The 26,692-nt window shown below is 42.7% G+C and overlaps 1 protein-coding gene across 3 annotated transcripts in view; it reads left to right on the forward strand.

Moving 5' to 3' along the window:
- The window catches only part of DISC1 (DISC1 scaffold protein), a 369,386-nt gene extending 365,040 nt beyond the window's left edge, over window positions 1-4,346 (forward strand). For all 3 annotated transcript variants that reach the window (XM_043543293.1, XM_043543291.1, XM_037895243.2), the window contains one exon: window positions 3,190-4,346. In XM_043543293.1, coding sequence (XP_043399228.1) covers window positions 3,190-3,338 — 149 coding nt within the window. In that variant the 3' untranslated portion in view covers window positions 3,339-4,346. The remainder of the gene's footprint in view (window positions 1-3,189) is intronic.
- Window positions 4,347-26,692: the final 22,346 nt, after the last annotated feature.

The following is a 26,692-nucleotide window of genomic DNA, read 5'->3' on the forward strand; positions in this document are numbered from 1 at the left end:
AATGGCATACGTAAGCCTTTGGGCAGTATGAGGTTAAGGGATCTACAGAAAGAAGCAACATCATTGATGCAGTGAGTAAAGGTCCATCTGCTGTCTATCAATGCCTTGCACATCAAGGGCACCAGCAATAAAAATGTTGACTGTCTGAGCAGAAGGAAAATCAGTTAGGCATAATGGAGTCTTCACAACAAATCCTTCCAGTTGAATACCAACATTTTCAAAATTCCAATTCTGGAAGGCTTCCCAATACTTTGCCAGGAGGAGAGAGCCAGAAGCCCTGGGCATACATGCCTGACACTCTAGTGGCCAAAGGGGTTATTACCTTTTGCCTTTCCCCTGGTGCCCACCACCACCAGGGTAATACAGAAAATTAGAAAGGAGGAAATGGGAGTGATCTTAATGGCTCCGCATTGGCCCAGGAGGCTTTGGCTTCCTGCCCTGGTGGACATGTCAGTGAGAGTTACCATTTTTCCTGAATCCGAGGCCAGATTTGTGATCTCGGGAACCAGTTCTTCACCAAGATCCAAGCAAGTCAAATCTAGCAGCTTGGCATTTGAAAGGAAATTTCTAAAATGAAAGGGTACTCTGCTGGTCTTGTCAAAACTCTGTTGGCATCAAGGAGAAAGTAAAGAAACAGGTCTTATTCAAGGATTTGGCTAAATTCACACAGAAAGAGACATATTCAGCAGCATGTAACCAAAGTGTCTTATGTTCTGGAATTTTTACAGGGCAGTTTTTATGACAGGTTGGAGGCTAATACCTTAAAAGTACACATTTCTGCACTGTCGACAATTTTGAGTGTATCCAGAAAGTTTTATGTTTCCCACCATAAGAATGTGTGTCGCTTCATTAGAACAGTTCAGCTATTGGGTCCTCCTAAGGTGCAGAGAGCACTGCCTTGGGATGTGAACATTGTGCTCAATGCCTTAATGCAGGTGCACTTCGAACTTATTAAATCAGTTTCATTGCACTACCTATCAAAATAACCTTTTTCATCCCCATCAGCTTGCCCAGAAAGGTGTCCGAGTTGGGAGCTCTAGCAACTGATCCATCCTTTGGCATCTTCCACAAAGATAAGGTGGTTTTGTGAATGGCTCCCACCTTTATTTCAAAAGTAAATTTTTATTTTTCATTGAGCACAATTAAGCATTTTTCTTTGCTTTCCTTTTGTCCACATCCTTCTTACCCAAAGGAGAAACTGTGGTATCTGTTGGATGCAAGCAAGCCTTAAAGGCTTAATTGAAAAGAACTGAGAGCTTAAGAAGAACAGCCTTCCTGGTCTTATTTCATCCAAGGAAAAGAGGTGCTAAAGCATATAGATTATCAGTCTCACAGTGTATATGCCAGTGTGTATGGAGCACAAGATCTCAATCCTCCAGTGAAAACAAGAGCTCACTCAGTACGAGTGGAGGTGGCATCATGGATTGAGAAAGCGCAGGCCCCTTATGAGGCAATCTGTAAAACTGCAGAACTGGTCATTCCTGCATACATTTACCAAGTTTTACAACACAGATACTCAGCCTTCAGCTGATGCAACCTTTAGGCAGGTAGGGCCTGCATGGTGTGGCAATTCCTTAGAGTAAGAGAATCCTTTCTCTGAGTGACATTTTGTTCCCTCCCAAGGAATTTTGTCACTGCACAGAAAATCCTGTATTGAGGATCTGTGGACCTTGCCTGGAGAGAGAATGGGAGAATTTGTGGTTGCTTACCTGAAAATGTTCCCTTCTTGAAAGGGATAGGTCCACAGACAGAGCCCTCCCCTGGAAATCCATTAAGAGAAATCTGTCAAACTTGTGGTTAAAGTTCTCTGCAGAAGTTAAAATCTTTCTTGTTGTTCATGTTTCTTGTTGAGTATTTTTTTGCAAGGTGCTGATGCAGGATGAGAAACTCCTTTTTTGTTTCACAGTCCAGAGGGCTTAGCTTTGGAAGCATCTTGTAACTAAGGCAGTCTTTGGAAGGTGGGGCTAGTTCTTCCCCCTGTGGTTACAAACTAGCAATGACTAAGGCTACATTTATGTCACGGAGGTCATGGAAGTCCCATAATACGAGACTTCCAGAGACCTCCATGACACGCTCCGCTTCAGTGCATGGGCTGCGGGACTCTGGAGCTGGCAGCCAGCGCGGCCCTGGCAAGGTGACTGACTCCTGAGGGGGCCCTCCTCAGGGTTCCAGCAGTGGGCGACAGCCTCACGGGGGGGTGGGAGGCAACACGCCTCAGGCGAGTGGCTGGGGGTGTCCCATTTTCTCTTTGGGAAATATGGTCACCCTGCAGCTCCCAGCTGCCGTGGGTGGAGGGGGGCCCCTCTGCAGCTTCCGCAGGCAGAGGGGGGACCTCACAGCTCCCAGCCACAACGGTGGCAGGGGAAAACCATGGAGCCGCAGCAGCAAAAGGCACAGACAGCTCATGGCTTCCATGAATTTTTGTTTATTGCCTGTGACCTGTCCATGACATTCACTAAAAATAACCATGACAAAATCCTAGCCTTAGTAATGACCCATACTGAGAATCTGTGGACTTATCCCGTCAAAGAAGGGATAATTTTCAGGTAATTCACCCATTTCCTATGTATAAAGTGCTGGGGAGGACACGGTGAAAGTTGGTAACTAGTCCAAATTCTACCCTCATGTGCAAGTGTGTGGCTCCCACTGAGTTCTGCCAGCACAATGCGTGTGAATCCAAGGATAGTACTTGGTCTTGTACTAGTGAGGATTACTGTTCAGGAGCTGTGGGGTTGCCGCATTAATCGCAGGAGCTCTTTTGATATTCATTAATAACTGTGTTGGGATTTCAGGTTATTCCAATGGGAGACTGACTGCAATAGTGCCTGTGGGCATCAGAATAGACAACCTCTGGATTGATCTATACCTCCCTCCTCCCCCCCCCCCCCCCCCCCAAAAAAAAAAAACCCCCTCCAACCAACCGAGTTCTTTTCTAACCCTTATAAGACAAGCGCTAAGTAATGCCACTTGAGGACTTCAAAGTTACTGGAAATCCAAAATAAATAAATAAAAAGCAAGTGTGAAATATGTATGAATATTTCATCCAAACAATTTGGAAGAACTTGAAGCCACAATTAGATAGCAATGCCCATCTGTTGTGAACAGCAGAACAACAATTTATTTCATAACTTGGAGACAGAAAAGGGGCTGCTAATCACCTTTAGGTTTATTCCTTAATAAAGCTTGTACAGTCTCTACAGAGGGAGATCCAGATGGTGAAGGAAACTCTGCAGGCCATGCTGATGCAGCTCCAGCCGGATAAGGAGGCAAGAGAAGATGAGGCTGGAGACTTCCTCTGTGACAGCTGGTGTCCAGGAAAACAAGACTTAAAGAAATAATGGGGGGTGGGGGGTTCTGGTGTTTTAATGTTAATTCACAAAGGGTTGCTTTTAGTAACTGAATACGGTCTTACGAAGCCTTGAGGATCTCTTCTCTCCCTGCATAACTAATAACAACTAAATCAATTATGGAGAAATGGAGCCTGGAGGTTTATCAACAGAAGTGTTCTACACAGCTTCACATGTTCTGGCACAGACTGGAAAACAGCTTTCAGAGCAGAGCATCTCCTGTAATTGTGTAGATTACAAATTGATCCATTTCAAGTGATTCAGCAAAGTCTCCTTTAATGTCAGAGTGAGATTTTTCTAACAATGTTATAAACAACTTCCTTACTTGTGCATTCTTCAGTCTTTTTCTCCTTCAACATGTAATGTTAAAGGCAGTATTCTTCAGTATTGCTGAGAGACAGCTGAGGGAATAAGTAATTTTTTGCCTTTGTAACATCTTTCTTACACCCAAGTTATTTTCAGATTCCTACAAAATATAAAACCACTAGGATAAAATTCAAAATAACCAAATTCTTCTAACTTAAATTAGGACTGCACTTATCCACTGGCATTCAACATAGCAGAGATAATTAATATCAGACTAAAGAATAATAGCTTTTCAACCATTTTCATTTACATTTTATAGCAAATGCATATTAATACCAAAACCTCAGAACATTTAAAGTGATAACCTGCTGATTTGTGGTTTTTATATTTGAATACTGTACGAACATTAAGTAATTTTTCTTAATATTATGCTTACTTCTTTGACCTGCCCTATATTGTGATAAAAAAGAAAGGTTTTTGGGTGTGTATATACATATGTATGTTTGATAAAGTTATATTATCTGTTTAATCTCTTTGTTTGCTACAGAAAAAAAGAAAAGGAATGGAACTAAACCCAGCTAAATATTGGTGATTTACAATGGTGCAGTGTTCAAACAATTTGTAAATTGTGTACTCATAAATCAAAACATTCTTGCTTGGATGCTAAAATAAACTGAGGTTATCACATTTTCATTTGGAATCCTATTTCTGCTATTTGCTGCAGACACTATGAGGAGGGAAATTAAACATAAATAAATAAATAAATCAGCTCCTTAAAAACTCAGTTCAATTTAATTCAATTTTTAAATCACTAGCTCAAGCAAATTTTTTACAACGGTATATTGTATCCCATTTTTAAAATGACCATTTTCTTTTGAAAAATGGACTTTTAAAAAATAATAATTCACGTTTGGGCCATTAGAGTTGCTGGGTTTACAAACAAAGCATGATGGTTTCTCAGACATTAATCCCTGGGCTACTAGCCAGATAGACCTACAAAACTGTGTCCATTCTTTGTGTACTTCAAGACTAGAGTTAAAATTTCTACCTCAAAATGTTAAATATATATATATATATATCTATATATATCTATATATATATCTATATACACACACACACACACATAAAAAGCACCAGGCAGCTGTGATTTACAGCAGGGTTATAATTTCATCCAGGGAGGTAAAACTGACAAACCATGAGAGTCAAGTTCCAGTGGTTTGTGAAGTCATCAGATCTTCAGGATGGATTACAGCCCTGTAATTCAAACCATGGTTGGCTTTTATCTTTAGATCAGAATCCAGGTTGTGACTAAGAGTCCTGGGTCAGTGCCTTGCCTGGGCTTCAATTCTCCTCTCATCCAAAGCCTCCCATGGAAGGCTCCTGCTGCTGCCTCTTCTTTTTCTCTTCCATCAACCTTCCCCGCTCACCTACTCCAAGCTATCCTTGGAGAGTTCCTGCACATTGCCTCTCCACTGCACTTTCTGCAAACACCCGTAGAAGTGGATGAACAAAGCATTAGTTACTAGCCATAGGCAGACCAAGTGCAGACTGTATGCTGCTGCTCTTTGCTCACAGGGTGAAATTCACCCTTATGCATAGGGCTGGCCCAAGGCCTATGCGCCACTTAAATCCCTCTTAATCTGGGCAGGGCTGCGGAGAGGAGAATTTACTCTGCACAGTGATGAAATTCAGCCTACCCTCCTTAAAGTTAGTGACAATTCTGGGTAAAAACTGATGGTAGAATATGGCCATAAAACTGGCATGATGACCCAGTTATAATGCTGTTGGGCCTAAATGTGGGCTAACATCTAACAGAGCCAAGGCTCACCCACTGCCAGAAATTACAGTTCACTGTGTTACTAACCCAAGATGAGTTCACCCTGCATATATAACACCACACACAGGACCAGAGTGTGAACATCATGCTCACTTTGGTGAGCAGTTACTCACATGCGCACCACCCCTGGGAGAATGCAGAGCTCTGTCATTGTTGACTGTGCAGCACGTGTGAGCCAAACACAGCCCACACTGGCTATTTATAAATCACAAAGCACAGCAAGAACCAAATGGAGCTGCTTTGCAGCAGTTCAAGTCACAGCACTTTTCTCACAATGACTCTCCGCCTTCAAGCAGGGACAGTTAATCCTCAGATTCTGTTCTTTTGTCAAGCTGTGGGAGTTTCTGAAGAAATTCCATTTTGATTTAAAACATGGTGGCTTTCAAGTTTCACCTCTTCAAAGCATTGTTAGTTTTTAATTTAAAAAGTATACAACCACTATAATAAAAACACTGAACTCTTAAACTATCAGTCATTACTTGATTTGTATGTAATTTTATATTTTGATGTATTAACATTTTATTTTTTTTACACATCTCTCTCTCTCTCTGTGGCCTATATTTTTAATGTATCATTCCATTATCTTTACTATTTGTTGTGGGAAGTTAACAGCCAATCCAATAATTGTTCTAAGTCAGTTTGAATAAAAAGTGTAATAAAGTAAATCGTTTACTGCATCTCAGTCACCTTTCTTTTGCTGTGGATAGGAAATATATTCTTCTGCAAATAAAGAGAACAATGTCGTAAGGTTTACGTGCATTTATTGTTCATTTAGTTTACCAGTGCTTTTAGCTTTAAGTGGGAAAATTCAGTGTCTGGCAACTTGCAGAGAAGGGAGGAAGTGTCTATTAGAGAAGTTCTGGGAACATCCCATCTTCTGGAAACGTTTCTGAAAATCCATTCCACTAGGTGCAATTTAGTGCAACAGCAAACAATATTGATTTTCAGAAGTCTCTTTGTATGAATGGAGTAGTAAGGATAGTCAGTAGCTAGGGCATGTACTGGGACTTGAGACCTCAGTTCAATTCCCAGTTCAGCCAGAGACTTTGTGTGTGATCTAGTCACTTAGTTTCCTCAATTCTCCACCTGTAAAATACTTCCCTGCTTCGCAGAGATATTGTGGGAATAAAGTCCATTAATGATTGTGAGGTGCTCAGATACCACAGCAAAGAAGGGCCAGTTAAGTACCTAGATTGATTTTTTTTTTTTTTTTTTTTTTAACCTCTAAGCCTTAGTACAAGATCTCTGCAGCAGCCAAGTCCCAATTAAGGCCTATTTGAGAATGTAAGTGTGAGTTTAGTGGTACACAGGCCTTATCCTGTGCCTCTGAACAGGGGTGAATTTCATCCTGTATTAACCAGGGATGCAAGTCATCTCTTGCAGGGCCGGTTTAGCAGGTACCCAGAGGGAGGCAAGAATCCCACAATGGATAAATCCCTCCCTTCCCGTACCTCCCACATATTCCCTCATTTAACACACACCCCATGCTCCCGCCATTAATTCATACGGTGCTAAAGTGAGATACAGTGTCATGAGAGGGGACTATAAATTCCCCACCAATTTGGTCTTTGAACATGCACACACCAAAGAGAAAAGAAAATGGGAAACCAAATGCACACACTGAGCCAACTATAAACACTGAAATAGCTGTTGCTCTCTGTATTTAAAATTTACTTTGGGAAATAAGGGTGGGGGGGTGGGGGGGAGAAGCAGCCTGAGGATGGCTCTGATCTATCCAAATATTTTTGTTCTCAATCAGTTAGCTAATCCCATTTTTTCTACGGCTTGACATTTCAGTCTTTTACTTTCCTATCATTACTTATTAAATCAAGATAAGCACCTCTTTTCTAGAGAGGCTGGAGAAGGCAGTTATAGAATGGCTCCCAGATATGCAGCAGTGCTTCAGGGTGGAATTAGAATAATCTTTATGTATCCTCTCAGTTTGCTATCCTATTAAAAGTGAGACTGGGACCAAGAGATTTTTAGTTTCAGAGATTTAGCATATGCAACAAAGAAGCTCTAAAAAAAGTATACACATACAGATTTTGTCTGCACTGTCAAGGAGGATAATAAAAACTTCTGGGGATAAAAACTGAAGGACGCAGAATATTTCTTCTGCATCTGAAAACTAGCCCAACCAAAAGCCATGATAAAGTGTCTCACTTTTAAATCTCTAAAGGAGGCCTAAATGTGAATCCTGGTTAAAAAGCAGCTGAGGTTTGTCTGAGCAAGGGGGAGTCTATGAGTACATCTACACTGCCCAGGCTCTGACTCCCATTTGAGCCCAAGCCCCACTTCCAGTCAGACTCGCATCAGCAAGCGCTCAGGACCCAGGTCCTATGACCTACTAGGGGCAGTCGGAGCCACAGTCCTGTTGTAATTCAAGTCCAAACCCAAGTCACGAGGTCTGCGTAGTGCAATATGGATGCTTTAGCACAGCTGAGACCCAGAACAAGCAGTTGTAAACTAGGTTTACAATGCAGCGCGTTTGGGCTTGCAAACACCGAGTTCACATGCCTGGCAGACCTGGGTTTACAATGTAGTGTAGATATACCCTATGTTCTCCGAATGCACTGTATTCAGTCACGTTCCTGTGGGGAGAGCGATACAGGAGACAACAGGGTCTGGATCTTGAGAAGAGACACAGGTAAAGCCACTAAAAAAGCCTATGCATCATTAGGACAGTTGCTGTTGCCAGTGTAGATGAACACACAACTTGTAATAATAATAATAATAATAAAAAAAAAAGAAGCAAAAGTGTATAGGGCAGAAAAAGATAATAAGAAAATAATCACAGCACAGCTCAGAGACACATGATAGATCTTGCTGGAGAAATGGAAAATTAAAAAGACCTTTGCACAATGGCAAACCAATATACAATGCAAAGAAAACAATCTCTGATTTATCGCTATTCAGACAATGAGAAAGTGAAATGCCGAAGGGGAATCCCTTGTGATTGTCTTGCCAAATAGGCAGTTTAACTTTTTGAGGGCGAGCTGATCAGCTCACAATTACATTAGAGTCTGATGCTAATTTCCAGTAGCTTTAAACACACACACACACACACACACACACACACACTCTCTCTCTCTCTCCCTTCAGCACTGAGAGAAGCAATGCACCTCATGTGCATTACTCCTATTTCCCTCCACTGTGTTCTATGAATTCTATGTCTCCAGGGCATCTCTGCCCAGCACCACCCACTCAGAACAAGTGCCTTGGTGAAGATTTTCAGATGGTTATGGAGAGAGTGGGTACCTCAGCGTGCCTCTTCTCACTAAGATGCCCTTTCTAGTCCCTGGTGTATGGAAGTCTGAGAATTCTAAAAGATCAGGGCCGGCCTCAACAAGTGTGCAAGCAACTCTTTCGGCCCAAGTGCAGATCTGACAACTCAGGTGTACATACCAGCCTTTCCATGTTTTTGCTTGGGCTCACTGTCAGACTACGCAGCCTATAGTTACCCAGGTCATCCCATTTACCCTTTTAAAATATTTTCACATTAGATTTTTTCAGTCCTCTGGAACTTCCCCAGCGTTCAAAGAGTTGTTACAAATCAACACTATCTTTTCCCAAGGTTTTGCTTTAATTGGTATTTCCTATCGGTTTATTAAGCATCTCTTTCAGGCCCAGTCTCATAGTTTACATGACACTAACCAAGATCGGGGCATAAACTGCAGCAGGGGGAAGACGATCAGTAGAGGGGAAGGGCCTGAATTTAGATTCTGTCCTGCTGCCAGATGCGGAGTTTGGCTCATGATTTGCTTCTTTGCTCTCCTGCTGCTCAGGGGTCATGGTAGATTGCCGCTTTAACATGAGCTCCCCGTGCTGTGTTATAGTGAAGCGGGTGAACAAGATCTTCAGCTGTACAGGCAAGGGAATATCGAGTCGGAGCAGGGAGGTGGTGTTACCACTATTGCTCTGTATACAGCAATAGTGAGACCATTGCCAACTGCTGTAACCAGTTCAGGTTCCCATACTCCAAAAAAAGATGTTGAAAAATTAGAAAGGGTTCAGAAAAGAACTACAAGAATGATTCCAGGCCTGGAAAACATACCTTATACTGAGAGACTTAATGAGCTCAATGTAGTTAGTTTATCCAAGAGACAATTAAGGGGTGACTGGATGAAGGTCTACAGGTACCTGCATAGAAAAGAGATTTCTGAAAGTAGATGGCTCTTTAATCCAGCAAGATCCAAAGGTTGGAAGCTGAAACTTGACCAATTCAAATTGGAAATAATGCGCACAATTTTAACAGTGAGGGTGTTTAACCATTGTAACAGCTTACATGGGGATATAGTGATTTCTTCATTGCTTGCAGTCTTTAAATCAAGAATGGACACCTTTCTAAATGACATGCTTTCCAGAGGAGAGCAACAAAAATGATGAGAGATTTAGAAAACCTAACTATGAGAAAAGCTTAAAAACTGGGCGTGTTTAGTCTTTATAACTGTCTTCAAATGTGTTAGAAAAAGGACCAGTTGTCCTCCTTATGCACTGAAGTAGGACAAGTAGTAATTGGCTTAATATGCAACAAACGAGATTAAAGTTAGATATTAGGAAAAACTAATTTACTATATGGTTAAATGCTGGGACAGATTACCTCAGGAGGTGGAATTCCAGTCATTGGAGGTTTTAAGAACAGGTTAGACGAACACCTGTTAGGCATGGTCTAGGTTTACTTGGTCCTGCTCGTCCCCATGGTCTGGACTAAAGGGTCCCTTCCAGCTCTACACTTCTATGATTTCTATGCTCTAGTTCAATAAGAAATAATGGCTTTAATGTAGAAATTATTGATAAGGTTCTATGGACTGTGTTATACATGAGGGCAGATTAGATTATCATAACGGTCCATTCTAGCTTTAAAATCTATGAATTATGATTAACAAAGTAATCAACAATCACAAGGAAAAGAAACACTTGACAACTGCTCTAAACGCTCTCAGCTGTATGTATGACAGCTAGAATTTAGCTGTAAAGGGCAGGTGAAACTGAGCAGTAAGAAGGGGTTTACTGCGAAGTTTCCTGAAATGCAGAGATTGAAGCAATCGTAGAATATAGCTCTGTTCAGAAGCCTGACTAGCCAGGCAAGAAACACTAACTAATGCATGCATTCCATAGACAGCAGGCAGGGCAGACTTCAGGGATCTTTGATCTGCGTTACCACAGTGGGCTGTCTGGGAATATTCATGGCCTTCAGGGAGTGACATGCAGCTGTGACAGCCATACAAAGGACTGAGAGATTGAAAAGACAGTCTCCTATTTGTAGCTCACTACAGGCTTCTTAACATCAATCTCTTCCATCTCTGCCGAAACCACCTGTGTCATCTGCCACCAATGGTTTGGACCATTGCAGTCCCAGCTGGGAAAGCCCCAACCTTAGGGGCATTAGCAGGGAATTGAATTGGAGTGGAAATCTCTCTCTCTGCGGAGCATTATGCCTTCTGCTGGCTTGTCTCCTGAGAGTGTGACTGAATAGGGCAATGCAAACGGAGAGAAGTGGTTAGACGAATAAATGGGTTTATCATGAGTAACAGATTAATTCGACAGGGCTTTATGAAAACTGCACTAATCGACTAACAGAGGGAGAATTCCACAATTGCTTAGGTCCACAGAAACAGAAGTAAGGTATCAAGTTACAGGCATGACACCATCAGAACTAAATGCTCATTGGCTAATTTATCCTGTGGGCAGGACACTAGCCCTGATTCTCAGTTGTTCAGTCCAGCAATGGGAGGACAGGGTTGGCTGCACACAGCCTTTGTTGCTGTGGGATTCCCCCAAAATGGGTTGATTCAGACCCCAGCATAAACTAGAACCACCCCAGGGGGTGCACCAACTTGCACCTCATCTATGACAGTCTCCAAAGGATAACTTGGCAGAGCAGAATAGTCAAAACATTGCGCACTCGGGCCACAGGCCGCCCTCCCCCAACATGTCCCCGCCAACTACCAGCAAGTCCCTATGCTGCTAGGGGATTCAGCACAGGGCCATTCCAGCAGCCATATACTACATGGGAACTATGCTGGGATAATTCACCAGTGAGGTGCTTCAACTGCTCTCCACCACTGGCACCGTATAAAGGGGCCTGAACACAGTCCACTACTGGAGCTTTTGCCTCCAGCTGGTTGTAGAAGCTGCTGGCTTTTCAAAATTGACTCTTTGGATGACAAAGAGAAGACATGGCAAATGAAACTAAATTAAAAAAGAGAGAAAGAAAGAAACTCAATAGCCAATATTTATTATATATCCTATGAACTTACCCAGGGGTGGGCAAACTTTTTGGCCTGAGGGCCACATCTGGGTATAGAAATGGTATGGTGGGCCATGAATACTCATGAAATTGGGGGTTGGGGTGCGGGAGGGCTCCAGATGGGGGTGCGGGCTTTGGGGTAGGGCTGGGGATGGAGGAGTTGGGGGTGCAGGAGGGTGCTCCGGGGGGGCTAGAGGGGGATCAGGGCTGGGTCAAGGGGTTGGGGCATGGGAGAGGGTCAGGGGGGCAGGCTCCGGGTGGTACTTACCTCAAGCAGCTCCCAGAAACAGCGGCATGTCCCCGCTCCAGCTCCTACGCAGAGGCATGGCTCTGCGCGCTGCCCTGTCAGCAGGTGCCACCCCTGCAGCTCCCATTGGCTGCGGTTTCCCCTGGCTGTCCCTATACGTAGGAACCAGAGGGGGGATGTGCCACTGCTTCTGGGAGCCTGGTGGAGTGGGACAAGACCCCAACCCCGCTCCCCAGCTGGAGTGGGGCAAGCCCCAGACCCCACTTCCTGGCGGGAGCTCAAGGGCTGGATTAAAACATCTGGAGGGCCGGATGTGGCTCCCGCGCCGTAGTTTGCCCACCTCTGAATTTACCACTCCAACAAGAAGCTGGGATGCCAGAATTAGCAGTTTGCTGTATAACTGCTGGATAGCTTGTGCTACCCTAGACATCTCTTTATGTTGTACACTGGTCTCTACTGAAATGCTACATGGTTTTTTTCTTACACACACACACACACACACACACACACACACAGAGTCAGTATGTTTCTATTCATTCCTACTTGGCTCTTTTGCCAACCCCAAGAAAAAAATTCACAATATGACAAAAAAAAACCAAACAAAGCCATCACGTACACAAAACACAGCTGATTTTTGCTCCACATCCCACTCTCCAAGTTAAGATTGTTTTTTAAAATTTTTTAGCCTTTTTGGATGAACCCATCTTTCTTTTTTCTTGGTTTTGTCTGGAATTTGTCTTTATTTTCAAGAAGAAAATGTAGTGATCCCTGTTACGATTTCAGATACCATTATCATTTGGTATCATTATATGTACCCATAATATGCTGGTGTGACAAGGGTGCTGACCCTTTCTCCAGTCATCACTCTTTAGGAAGGTTGCTAGGCAGGTCTCGTGCCAGCCCCACCCTAATCAGGCCACTGCATCCCTCCTGGATGATTTAAAAAGATAAACTGTGGTATAGCGTGCCCAGGTTGCAGTAGGCAGATGGCTGGGGCTAGCAAAATGGAAGGCATTTGCATCTGCTCACACTGGGCTCAATCCAATGCCCACTGAAGACAATGGGAGTCTCTCTGTTGACTTCAATGAGAGATCAAGCCCACTGTTGGTTCAGATTTTTGAAAACCTGAAACTCCTGAACCTGAAGCCAAAGCCTGCAACTACAGCCATGAGTAACATCCCAATGAGGTAGGGAAGTACTATTATCCCATTTTACAGATGGACAGTTATGCTTGTCTCCACAAACAATTTGTTTGAGCCAAGCTGGGTTGTGAATCTGCCCTGCACTAGCCTGCTGCACACTAACTGTACATGTGTACCCTGCTAACATTCATTCACAATTCATTCGAGCACTTTGAGTTAATCCCATTTCAAAGAGGACTAGATCAACATGCTCTAACAACCTATTAATGCGCATCAGCAGAATGCACATGGACAGTTCGACAGTGGAAGGTTAGTGCAGGGCCGATTCACACCCCAGCTTGCCACAAACTAATTGTTCATGTAGACAAGCCCTAAATGACCTTTTTCAAGATCACACAGGAATCCTCTGGCAAAGCAGGGAATTAAAGTCTGGTCTCTCAAGTACCCAGTGGAACCTCCTGCATTTCTAGTATACAGGTGCTTCCACACACCTCTAATCAAGGAACAGAAACAATATCATGTAACATATCTGATCAATCACAGCTTAGGGCCTGTCTACACAATGAGTTAGTGAGAGGTAAGCCAGGATGTGAATCTTCAGCACAGCACCTTGCTATGCAGTAACTCACTGTGTGGACACTTGTAGCCTATAGAGATGACTCTTGCTTATGATATATAGAAATGTGTGGAAATATAAATAGGCTCAAAAATCCATTGCCTAAAAATAGACTTGACAATAGTTAAGCCAGGCCTGGTAAAATGTGAGTGAAGTAAAGTGAGACATCCCAGAGGCAAGTGAGAGACAAATTAGGGCATAATCCCAGGTCATGTTGCAATATGGTTTGGGCCTAACTGGTTTTTACAAGTGTTTTAGATAAAATGTTAATGTTTTAGAAAATGATTTCTATATTGATACTTATTGGTCTGGCATTTATGCAGATGTTTAATTAAAGATAAGTTTTGTATTAAATAACCAGTGAGGGAGTAGAAGATATTTTAATTATGGTAGCAGAAATGTAGATAGGTAAAAAGAAGATTTAATACTAATTAATTATAGGGTGTTATTGTAATTGATTATAAAAGGAGTAGCACGCTAATTTTAGATTAGGCCCACCCATCCACCATTAAGGTATCATTAGAGAAAGGATTATACCTATTCTTGCTATACAGGGATTGATCACCCCATAATACATCACTTTATCTTAGAACGTAAGTAGCAATGCAGTGTATGGCTAGCTTGTAATGCCAGTTTGGTTTAACAATATTATTTTATATAAAATCTTTAATTTTCTACTCATTCACTGTCCTCCCATTAAATTAAATCACTGTAACCATGCTGGAGGCTCAAACCTTAAAGAATTCAGTTGGATTCTATTCTTTACCTTTAAACTGCTAATTGCGAATACATAAATCAAAGGTTACATACTACTACAGCACATTGAAAAGTCCTACAGGGTGACTTAGCGTACGGTGCTGTAGCAGTGTCCACACGGCAAGTAATTGTGGGGCAAATGGGTGCTCCGTAGATTCACACCATGGCTTGCTGCACACTAATTCACCATGAAGACAAGCTCTAAATCACGAAGCTCAAATTTAGACTATTTACATTCAATACACAGAGAAATTAAATAAATGGTTGAAGAGATTGTGATCCGCTCACAGATGTGCTATGGGCTTCAATACAAGGTGAATTAATCAGATACACTGAGCCTTGTGAATGATTGACTCAGGTCTGATCTACTTGCTATAGTTAATTTCTGCTGTGTGAGAGACAGCGTCTTAAACTCTAAAGAGAAGAACAATCCAGAATCGTACCAACACTTGCACAGCTATGTCTGCACTTGTCAGAGCAGCCATTGTTTGATTGATCTACCACAGGGTATTTTCATTAAAAAGAAGGAAAAGGTGGAAGGAACACACAGTTTCGTACTAAGGGATGTGGCTTGTCGCTTCTTATTTTCCACAATGAACTGCAGTGACTGCAACTAGTCTATCTGCATTAATCCTGTTGTAGATAAGAAATGCCTCCCTTTTCCATTGCCTTCCACGCCCCCCTCCAATGAATGTACCCTCTACCTGTATTGAATTTCTGGCACTACTTGACATTTTACCTTCTGCACTGCCAGGGGCGTGCCCTGATATATAGTTGCTGAACCTCTGCATTAATACTCCCTGGTTATGACAATATAGGGCACAGGGAGCAGAAAGGCATCGTCAGCCTTCTTGTGTTGTCTGTATTGTGTACGCTTCTTATGATCATGAATTGGAAATGTAGTATTGATTGGATCTCCTCAAATGTCATTTCTTAATAACCCCATTAAATATAAAGTAGACCTATGTAATGGAAGAAATGGAGGACTGATAGTGTCTCCTGCAAGACAAATTAATCATTGTGTGTTTCTAATTAATGTCTACTCCTCTGCAATTTTAATTCACAAAATAATCTAGCTTTTTAGAGGCATCTCAACAGGAGATGTATGGAGTTGGGTGGGCAGGCAATTGTTCAGAGATTTCTTTAGTTACTTTCCATGTAAACTGGAAACAGTGTCTGCTTATCTGTAACAAAGAATGGGCAAAGGCTTCAGATTTTGCTTCTAAGGCTCTTAATGGTTACTGAGCCATTTGTTATAGGAGGTGATTTTCAACTCTAGAGAAGAAGAGCAAGATCAATAGAAAAAAGAAAACAATCATGACCTTCTGATATGGATTGTCCTCCTAAACTATGTAAACAATTAGCTGATGTCTCATGCTCAAATATTTCAGTAGCCCTCTTGGTTCTAATTCACTCCTGGGCAGAGGGCCAGAAAAAGGCATATGCACCACTTAAAGTCAGCAAAGGCCTTCAATATAAAGCTTACATATGTCTTCAGTGGCGCACAGACCTTTGAGCACAGGATTGAATTTCATTCTAGGATTAGGATCTTCAATATTCTCGTGTTGTTATTTAATTTTCTATATATATCATTTTGATTCTGCTTTCCTGTTTTGATCTCCATAGGTAGCACTATCCCTCTGCCATATGCCCAAGCAAGGCCCTGCTATAACTGATTGGCACATCAGGTGCAAAATTTGCTGGGTTGCAACATCCCACGCCTCAGGGCTGCATGTGCAGAAACGGCATCAACACGGAAAGCACAGATCCCAGATGCTACAGAGCTGGTTTCTTTTGGTCAACATTTACTGAAAATCTGATATTCTGAGGAGAAGGGAGGAAGCACATGGGAAGTTAAACTATCGTTGGAAAGCGACTAATTCACTCATGCACTATTTATGCCTTCTGTGGAAGACAGAGGATACTGGGCTAGATAGACTTCTTGTGATTAAAAGAATATGTCTTTGGTTCATATAAAACTTTGTTATTGTAGAAAAACAATGAACACTGACAAAAAATATTCAACACTGAACAACTAGACAGGCATATAGTACTAAGATAGCTTAATATGAAGGGAATGTGTTCTCATGGTTAGAGCAGGGGAGTAAGAGTCAAGGATATCTTGATTCTATTTCTGGCTCTACAACAGACATACTGAACGACTGTGGACAAGCCGGTAAACTTTTTCTGTGCCTTAGTTTACCTATAATCTATCACTATAATAGCTCTACCACCGGGACGCGGTAAGGCTTACCTGGTGGTAAAGGGCTTTATAGCCCTCACTTTTACAAAAGCAAAAACCGGGCTTGTTCTCATTGGAGGACAGAGGCCTCTGGTCCTGTAGCCTGCTGCACAATTCCAAACTATCGGTCCCTCGATTTAAAGATGTTTATACTGCTGTGCATCGCTGGGCTCTCTGAGCAAAACCGATCAGCAATAGGGAATTCACGAGCCCTAACAGTCTCGAACTCCCAAACCGTCCTAAAATGCTCTCTGGGCAGGCCAAGTGAGTTGCACTGAGTTTTCTGTTCAGTCTTTTTTTTTTTTTTTAACTAATGCTAGAAGTTAATCTGAGTACCCCTTTCTTTCCGGCAATTGTGCTGTTGGTACGTACATATCCCAGCCTGCATACAGCACGGATTCTGCACCTGACAGAGACATAGGATAACTCTCTGTTGGCTCACCTTTTGGAAAGTCTTCCATAGGGCATGTAGGCATCATCCACAGGTTGGCAGGGAAGAAGTGAATCATAGGTCGGGTGCTTGCCCTGAGTTCAGGATATTGTAAGGTAGTGCTAGGCTGGGCCAGCTACATATAATGAATAAACCATGCCCCCCCCCCAAGCACACGCAAAAGGGGGTGTGCTGTAGGCAAATGGGAGCTGCATCTGGCAGTGAGTCAGAATCTAGAGAAATATTGGTATAGCAGGAGTTAGTATCCATCAGAGACAAAGCAGTCAGCTCACTCTTCCCTTCGATGTCATGGCAGAATTGTAATAAGGAGCTCCTGGGAATGCCTTCCAGCATATCACTGGGCAAAAAGGATGGTTTAATTCTCATCAAAGGATGACAGATCCCCCTAACAGGGCAGTACTTCTGCTGCAGGGCTGCAGTGCAATGTCTGCATCAGGTATCGTCCAAACTTTAGTGTAAAACAAACTCATGCCCCGGCCAAGAGGTGATTGTGCTACCAGTTGAATCACACTAACGTGCAATGCCTTTTGAAGGAGGGCGGTAGAACTTTTATTACAGCTGATATGCAGGAATGTAAGAACCCCCTCGAAGCAGAACCCAGGCTGAGTGTAAAGTGCACTGAATTCCAGCAGGTGCCATTCACATCAATTAGATCAGAAAGTGGTCCTTCCTGCTGCCTTATCCACTTGCTGATTGCCTAAAACTGACTTCCTGCTATTCGTACCATCTGCTGACTCCCTTCTGCTGCCCTGTCCACTTCTTTAGAATTTTCCTCCCCAGATCTACCATTTCCCCCACTAAGCGACTTAAAACTGGGTTGTTTACAGTAAAGATCTTTGAACTGAACAGAGGAGAGAAAGTCAATATTCAGACTAGTAAACGAAAACAGAGCGTGTGCTCCAAAGGTTTTAGAAACACTGCCAAAGATGGGGATTGCTTTCTTACCCTGCCTCCAACAACGTGTGCACACGCATACAGCAGTGGCGCCAATTCAGATATTTATTGGGGTGGGGGCAATCCAGTTCCCGCCTGCTCTGGCAGGGACCCTGTTCCAGTCCCCACTCATCCCCTACCCTCCTGCAGGGACCCTGGGCCTCCCTTGGCCAGGGAGTCTCACCTCTTTCTCACCCACACACTTCATGAGTTGGTGCCACCGGGAGTCAAGTTCTTGGTGGACTCCCTGTGCTCCTTTGTACAGGAACAGACTCCATATGCACCAGGTCACAACACCATTCAGCCTGGCTGCCCCTCTCATCTGGATGAAAGGGTGGCCAGGCCAAATTTGAGTGATGTTGTGACCCCATGCACTAAGTTGCAATACCACTCACTGATATTTGGCCTGGCCACTCCCCTGTCTGTAGAGAGGGACGGCCAGGTCAAATTTCATTGGCATTGCGATCACATAGCCAAAGCAACTCTTGGGAACACGTTGGCGGCAGCAGCGGTACTGATTCAGTATAGGACCACTGCTTAAAAGTAGTCAGGCCACGGCCCACCAGATCCACGGCCTATGGAACTTGGAACAAGCGCAAACACCTTGGGATGGGGAAGCATTTGTCCCCTAATCCTCTTTAATTGGTGCCACTGACAGGCCAAGCTTTGACCAAAACCACCCTCCTCCCATGAAAAGCCTAATAAACCTACAGTCCTGTCAGCCAAAATATGTGGCAAACACATAGAGCAAATTTCAGAGTTTTGTCAGTGGGTCATGACATGCCAAATCCTGTCCCCTACCTTTAATCTGCAGCTTCCAGTAATCCTTCAAAACCTTTCAGTGGAGTGGACACCATGTTATGGAAGCTCACCTTAGATCTGGAATGGTCCCCAGTGAAAGGCTTCTGGTCTGATGGTATAATATGGATGCAAGAGTTTATTTCAGTGTATGTTCCCCAAATTCCTCTTCCTGTGGTGATATGGATATCTCCTGATTGCTGAAATTAAAAAGAGACAGATGCCTGCTTAGAATTCTTGTGTCTGCAGCCAGTAAATGTATTTCATCACCATGGCTGCACAAACAAATGTCATCTCGAGAAATGTGGTCTCTCAGAATGAAAGAATTAAGAGAAATGGAACAATTTACCACCTCTAATGGAGTAACAACTGAGCTATTTGAGGAAAGATGGGCCAAAGGGGATGAACGAATGAAAAAAACATAATAGTAGATACACTTACTGTAACTCAGACCCTACACTGCCTCAACTCTGTTATATTCTTGTATCTGTCACCTTCTCCTTTGATATTTATGTAAGAAAACAACATTTATCTATCATTCATAAAAATTATGAACTAAAATGTCATTTGTAATTGAAATGCATAGTTGAGCATAGGCAACATGGAAATAAGAAAGGCACAGTTTAGCTTCAGACAGGTTTGAGAACTCACTCCTTTAAAGGAGTTCTCCTGTTCGGAGTTAGCCCAGACACTACAAAATTCCTGCAAATTTCCCCATGAGTCCAAAACTCTTTTAATCTTACTAGGCTGTAGATGCCAGGCAAGACTTTTCAAAGAATGCAATTTAGTGTGGTTGATTTCACAGATCCCTTGATGCAGACTCTCACAAGACCCTGGGGACCACCACACTTTTACAGTGATGGCACTGGAGTTATTGCATTGGCTGAAAAAAATGATATCTGAGATTTATATAGTGCCTTTCATCTCGAAAGGCTGCGTATATTTCACTCCCCACAGAAACGGAGTCACCTCTTGTGTGGAGGAACAGGAGTTGTTCTATGGTAGTGACACTACACATCAGTTTTTAAAGGAGAAGTGAAGAATATAGTCCCCATTGGTAACAACATGGGATGGGCAGAAGGTTGCTGGAATGTGATTAGGAAAGGCACGGTAAAATCTTTCCCATAAACGCAAAGAAACAGACACACCTTTCTCTCACCAGCACTTCCAGGAAAGAGAGGCCATCTGTTGCCGTTTGGACAAGCCATTCCAGATGACTTACCTGTATTGCAAGCACCCTTTCAGCTCCCCTCAGTGAAGCTGCTGCCTGCATTACACAATCGTCTGTCTCCTTCCTCCCGCCACGCATCCTACATTCATAGGGTAAGGGTCTGTCCCCTTTGTGTTACGTGATAGGATGGCATGTCTTTCATCCTTCCTCTTTAATTGGCAATTTCCTGAGCCTTTCATTATAATTAGCATAATTCCACCTGAGAATTACAAACGTTTTTATACAGGTTTTGCATTGGCCTAACTTCATGGACTTCAGTGAAGCTATAGATTAAGCCTGTAGCTATGAACACAACAATGAAGAGTAAGACAAATGTAATGGTCAGGGGAGGGTGTGAAGTAGGGAGGCATTTAGGGGTCATCTCCTGACAAATTTGGAAATGCCAGGTGCAATGCCCTGCAGTATAGGAAATTTTAGACTTTAGATTAAGAACTACATTTAGATTAAGACCTGTGACTGGTCCCAGTATAAGGGCCTGATTCTCCCATCTCACACCTAAAGTAGCTATTTACACTATCGTAAAGCATGTGCAGAATGTTACCATTATGATTCACTAGTAGCTTACCCCCACTTTTCCCAGGTGTAAACAACAACTCACAAGATGTGGAAGTGGAGAATCATGCCCCCAAATGGTTTGTTTTATTAGTTAATCAAAAAAGCCAGGGTTTATTTTGTATTTACAACATTGTCTAGATAGCACAGGGAACAAGAACATTTAGCCCAATTGCTTCCTTTGTGTCCACCTCAAGAACCAGAAAGATGCATTGAGCCTTGATATATCTTCAGACCCAGTCGATGAGACAAATGACATGCACGTGCCAGACAGGTGAACCAACCACACGTAATTCCAAAACAAAACAAAAAAATCCTAGTGCCAGAAATCCAGCTCAGAGTGAAAATGAAGAAAAAGACTATTCCTGCCCTTCAGCAGTTATCAGTGCTGTATCATAGAGAAGAAAGGTAGGGAGTTTACACTGTGACAGATACCAAGAGACCAGAGTGCTTAGATTTGTTGCGAACGTATCCATGGACTAATGTGAACTCTAGTTCACACAGAGGTCAGGATGGCGCTATGTGGATGAGAGCATGATTACAAAGATAATCAGGACTGGGTGACAGACCGCACAATACACCCCTTAGTGAGCAAAAGGTCTCCGATTTACCTGCAGGCTCTTTTCCTTCTTCACCTTTTGTCAGTGGTTTGGTACTATCCATTGCCATCTGCATTTATCAGACCCCTCCCCCCCCACCCTTTTCATCATTGCAGTGGCTAATTAACCAATGACAATAAAGTAAGTAGTGGATAAAGTAAGCTTTAGTTTACTTTTTGAAAATGTAAATCCAGAGATTCCTGTACAGAAGGAGCTGCAAGATGAGCACAGCCCAGCAGCTGAAACGGCATTTTACAGCTGTCCCCACTGTACATTGGCTATTAGGCCTGTATACTGTTCTTCTTTATCACCCAGGTCCAATGCAGCATTGTCATTCTAAACGGTCGTCTGGTGTCAAGTGCTCTGTCTTTATGAGAGACAGCGAGAGAGAGAGAGAGAGAGAGAGAGAGAGAGAGAAGGGCTGGGCTGGACTGGGCTGGGCAGGGCAGCTTGATGGGGAGAAAAAATAAGATGAAAGACAAGGTGCTGGGTTTCTCCCAAGTCAATCTGCTGAAGAGACCAGACTTATTTTCTCGCCTTACAATGCTACACAGAGGTGCAGTCAAAACAAAATAATAATAAAGTTGAAAAATAATCTGTGGCTTCCTGCTATTGCCTCTCTGCGCCGTTCGGGATGCATGTTCCTCAGAGTCTCATCCGCTAACATTTGTCTACATCGCTCAGGAAATCATTCAGGGCTTTTACACCTCCGCCCTAAACAGAAACCCAGACCTTCTTGCTGTTAACATTGCTATGGACCTAGATTTCCAAACAAATCCAGGCTAAAGACCAGGACCCATTGCCATTCACACACCACCAGTTAAGCTATGGGAGCCTGCTCTCCATCCAGCAGCTCCTGACGCCAGAACTTTTGACCTCTCTAGCTTGTCTCACTAGTTCTGCTGACAGAGTTGATGCCATGTGGCGGACATATTCTTGAGACTCCAGAGTTCCTTATTTGTGACGCAAGCAATTATGAGGCCAACATGGTGGCAAACACTGAGTCAAACTGCATTATGCTCTGTCCCCAACATCATGAGGGAGACTGGTATTGACATATGCAGGTCTCAGACATGCTCTGAGACAGGTATTATTGAGTGCTGCTCTGAGGGGATGTTGGCTCCAAGTGAACCAACCCACCCAGAATTGTCTTGGCTCAAGCTAAAAAGTTAGAGTGGACACTGCACGGGGCAAAGACACTTAACTCCTGACAGCATGATTTATCTGAGCCATTGACCAATTCACTAGTCATAGTGTCTCCACATATGGGAGCACACGCCTCGCTATGTAAGTCTTCAGAAGTTTATTTTCACATGCTCTGGCACTTCCTAATAGCAACATATCTTACTTCTGTATTAATGGAAGCACACGCTGCTTGGTAAGCAACTTAGGACTTTCAAAGCTAACCTTGTCATTTCAAGCCAGGCTGACATTTTTGTTTTCCGGGATCTAAATACTCTATGTAAGTGGTTCATCAAGATAGCAGCAGTGTCCCAATTTAGGGATCAATTGCTCTGACTGTGGCTGCTCTGGTGCAGAAGCAATCCGGTCAGATTTCTCCATAGGTTGATGCTTTGGAGAATTGTTGCTACTCTTTCAGCTAGGAAATGTTGGGTGCAGTCAAGAAGCAGAAGTTGAGGCTGCCCCTGCTAGTGCTGTATCTGAGTCTGCAGAAGATTCCACTCTCTGATTTGCCCCTTCTGGCCTGTGTGTGTAAAGTAAAGTGCCTGAGCTATCAAGTTACAGTGTCTCTCTCTCTCTCTCCTCTCAATCCATGTGAAACCTGTCCCGTATGAGCTAAGGATTACTGTGTGTGGCTAGCATGCAATGTGTGGTTTGGAACATCCTGTCGAACTGGGTATTACTGTGCAACTGCTCAGTCACTTTCTGCACGAGACTGCTGGCAAGTCCACGTGTGTTTTTCACATACGCTTACTGGATCTAGTTGCTCTTTTGCACGAGTCATTATTCCAGGAGCTTTATGACTCAGTAGCCATATCATGGGAAGTAGATTCAAATGGATTGAGGATGACGAAGTGGGGATTAGGTTAATATGTCACCAAGAATGCTTTCTAAGCAGTTTTCTGCATGTAACATTAAGCTTTAGACATCAGTTCACTCTGCAGGAGATATTAAGCTGTGAATACCAAAGTTGCATATAGCAGATACAGCATTAATCCCTGATTAGAAACACATTCATGTCCACACAGTTGGAGCCATGATGGCAGACTGACTCCTGTATTGCAGAAATAAGAAAAACGTAGTAACCACTATATAACAGATTCAACATAAACAACGGCTTAAGAAACTATAACTGCAAAGTCACATAATTGATTCAACACTCTGCTCAATACATTCAAATATATCACAATCCCCTATTCTGCATGGATATACTTCCCCTCGCCGCCTAGCTCTCACCAATATAATTTTTCTATGTATTGTAATGATCCCTGCAGACAGGACCTCCATTAGGTGGTACTGTATCTTTATTTTAGGGCTAAGTTGTTGTCGTGTTTTGATATTATGTCATCTTGGTTGGAGGGGCAGGGCAGGAGAAGGTTAAATCCCATCTGTATGTGCTGGAGTTGTTACTTGCAGCATCCCAAAAGTCCTTTGATCTCTGTAAGCAAGTATTATGGTATTTTCAGATCACAGACTTATTGCTGTGTTCCTAGTACCTCTCTTATTTAGTTTCTGGTCAGTAGCTAATTAGAACTTCCTTCAAAACTCAGTAGGTGTCTCTGTACTAGAGTCTTCATCCCAGGTAACTGTGGTGCCACAGCGGTCCATGACTGAAATGAGAGAACATCTCATTTCTGTGAAATACCTTTAAAATCTGAGATGGTTGTTAATAACCATTCAGACTGATTTTGGATAGGCCATTAATGGTGGTGAGTCTACCATCTCTATGGTCCATTGGGTCAATAATCTGAAAAGTAATGAGAATTTACTTAATGATTCATAACAGCTTTTTTAAAACTACTGAACAAATGCTAGTCCCAGCAAGATACTGTGAACCAAATCTTACCTTTCGGTCTTTCATGGTAGTGAGCCAGCCAGAGCAATGAGGCCTGTCTGGACTTCAGTGCCACAGAGCCTGAATAGGGCAAAATCCCTTTCCTCCACAGCCATCTCAACTGGTTCATGGTGGAATAGCTCCATTGAAGTCAACAGATCAATGCCAATTTACACCAGTAAAGGAGCTGACCCAGAGACTCTACCCTGCCAAGCACTGGGGGAATGATGGCAAAGAGGCCTGCCAACTCTCTGGGAAATGGGTTCATCTGTGTGGCTGTCAGCCAGCTGGGGGAATCTGAATGGGCCGGTCAGTCCAATACAATGATCCAACCGACAGCAATGGGATGAAGCAGGTGGAGGAGCAATGCTTGACCTGTCTTCCAGCAAGCAGGGAGTGCACTCTTGTCATGTATTTATGGTGCAATAATGAGGTGGGTCTGGACAAGGAAGGCCAAGTTGCAAAAAAGAATACAGGGAGCTCAATAAGAGCAGCTATTTGTTAATCCACCATGGAGAATACTCTGCTTCGAAGCAGGGAGAGCACCACACCCATGAGTCATAGGATTGGGTCGTACCCCAAAGTGAAGCATTTTTCTGGTTATGTTACATCATGTAGCAGGAACCAGGATCATGTCAGAGTTGGGATTTCTGGACATGTTAGAGTAAAGGGTTTTATTTGAAACCCCAGTGTTGCAGCACTGTATTTGTACATGAGAGCCAGAAAGTGAAACTGATTAAAAACCAAAAGAAAATTAACTAGTCCATTTTGATCATCCAACATAGAAAGAAATGTAAAAAATAAATAATCAGCCAACCCTTTCATTTAAATATCTAAGGTGTTAGGAATATAGGTAAGGAAAGCTGTTTCTTTACGAATATAGGAATTTTCTTTATTCCTTTAAACAGATTTCTGTCTCATATGTTGGATCATATAAAAGAAGTTCTGTATTAAAATCACAAATGAGTTTGATTCCCCATAATTTAAATTCCAGGATATTACTAATTAAGAGGCCTCTTGGTTTTTGGTCTCTTGTTTTTACTGTTTCTCTCCCTCTCTGTGTGAAACTTGCAAGCTGCTAATTATGTTAGTACATCCTAAGACAGAGTCTGTTCTCAAAGCAATACTTTGTAAGAACAACTACTCACACAGAGAGAGACTCAAAGCAATACTTTGTAACAACAGAAACAGCACACAGAGACTCCCCACCCTTTTGTTGTATTTATCTCGCTTTGTTAACAATTGTGATTAAAATAGAGATAGAGGATGTATGTGATGGCTGCTTGGTGTGGATAATAAATGAATGATCAGGGAGGTGCCAGCCTAAGAATCCAGTGTCAATCGGCCGAAGAAGTGGAAACAACCAGAGGACCCCCAGAGCGCAGACTGGAATCCACCCAACAGCCTCAAGGATGGGAAAACTGAAGAACAAGATAACATCTGGCAGCATGGAGCCGTCAGGGATGTGCCATCTGCTGATTGATTCAGCAACAGCATGATGAAGCAATTCCCATAGACTGGCATAGGAAGAAATTCCTATAAAAACGGACTCTAGAAACTGAGAACTTTGGGGTCTGATTCTGCAAACATACTTCCTGGAGCATCAGATGAGCATCTGACAAGGCCCTGCTCCCTCCTCGTGTCCAGGTGGCCAGTGGCTTGGCATGAGCAACTCTAAGGCTGGTAACTATGATAACAACCTTGCAGAACCTGTGTGTGTGTGTGTGTATGAATGAAGGTGTGAATAAATATGAAATTTGAATGGAATGTTATAGCTATAACTAACTGCTTACTATGATTCTTTCTGTATTCACAATAAATGTGGCATTTTGCCTTATTCCCTTTAATAAGATCCGGCTGGTTTGTATTTTATTGGTATAACACATAGACAGATCAGATTTCTTTTATGAATTAACAATTAAAACTATTATTCAGGGTTTTTTTAAACTGTGTATCAATGAAAACCAAAGCAATTTAAAGGCACTAGTGCCTCACCCTTGTGTTCAGACTAAGGCTAAAAAGAACACTTCTATTAGTCAGGCACATCAGATAGAATATCATAGCACTCTACTTCTCCAGCCCTGCATGACCAAGTCCTTGGGGGTTACAAATTCATGGATTATACTAATCCATATAAATGTAATTATGAGTCTTTATGGTCTTAGAAACCGTTGCATATTAGCCACATACAGTACTATGATCACTTCTCTAATCCCATTTTTCTGATCTTTACAGTGAATATCACTGTGTCCTCCTTTACTGAGAGTGAAATTTAACGCTTTTGATCTGGCAGGATTTGAGAGCCACCTGATTATGGTTCATACGTGGCATGGTTTTGAAGGCTAACTCACTTGCTCTGCCTTGGTTTA

Source organism: Chelonia mydas, chromosome 3 (genome assembly GCF_015237465.2).
Source record: "Chelonia mydas isolate rCheMyd1 chromosome 3, rCheMyd1.pri.v2, whole genome shotgun sequence".
In the NCBI taxonomy this organism is placed as follows: domain Eukaryota; kingdom Metazoa; phylum Chordata; order Testudines; family Cheloniidae; genus Chelonia; species Chelonia mydas.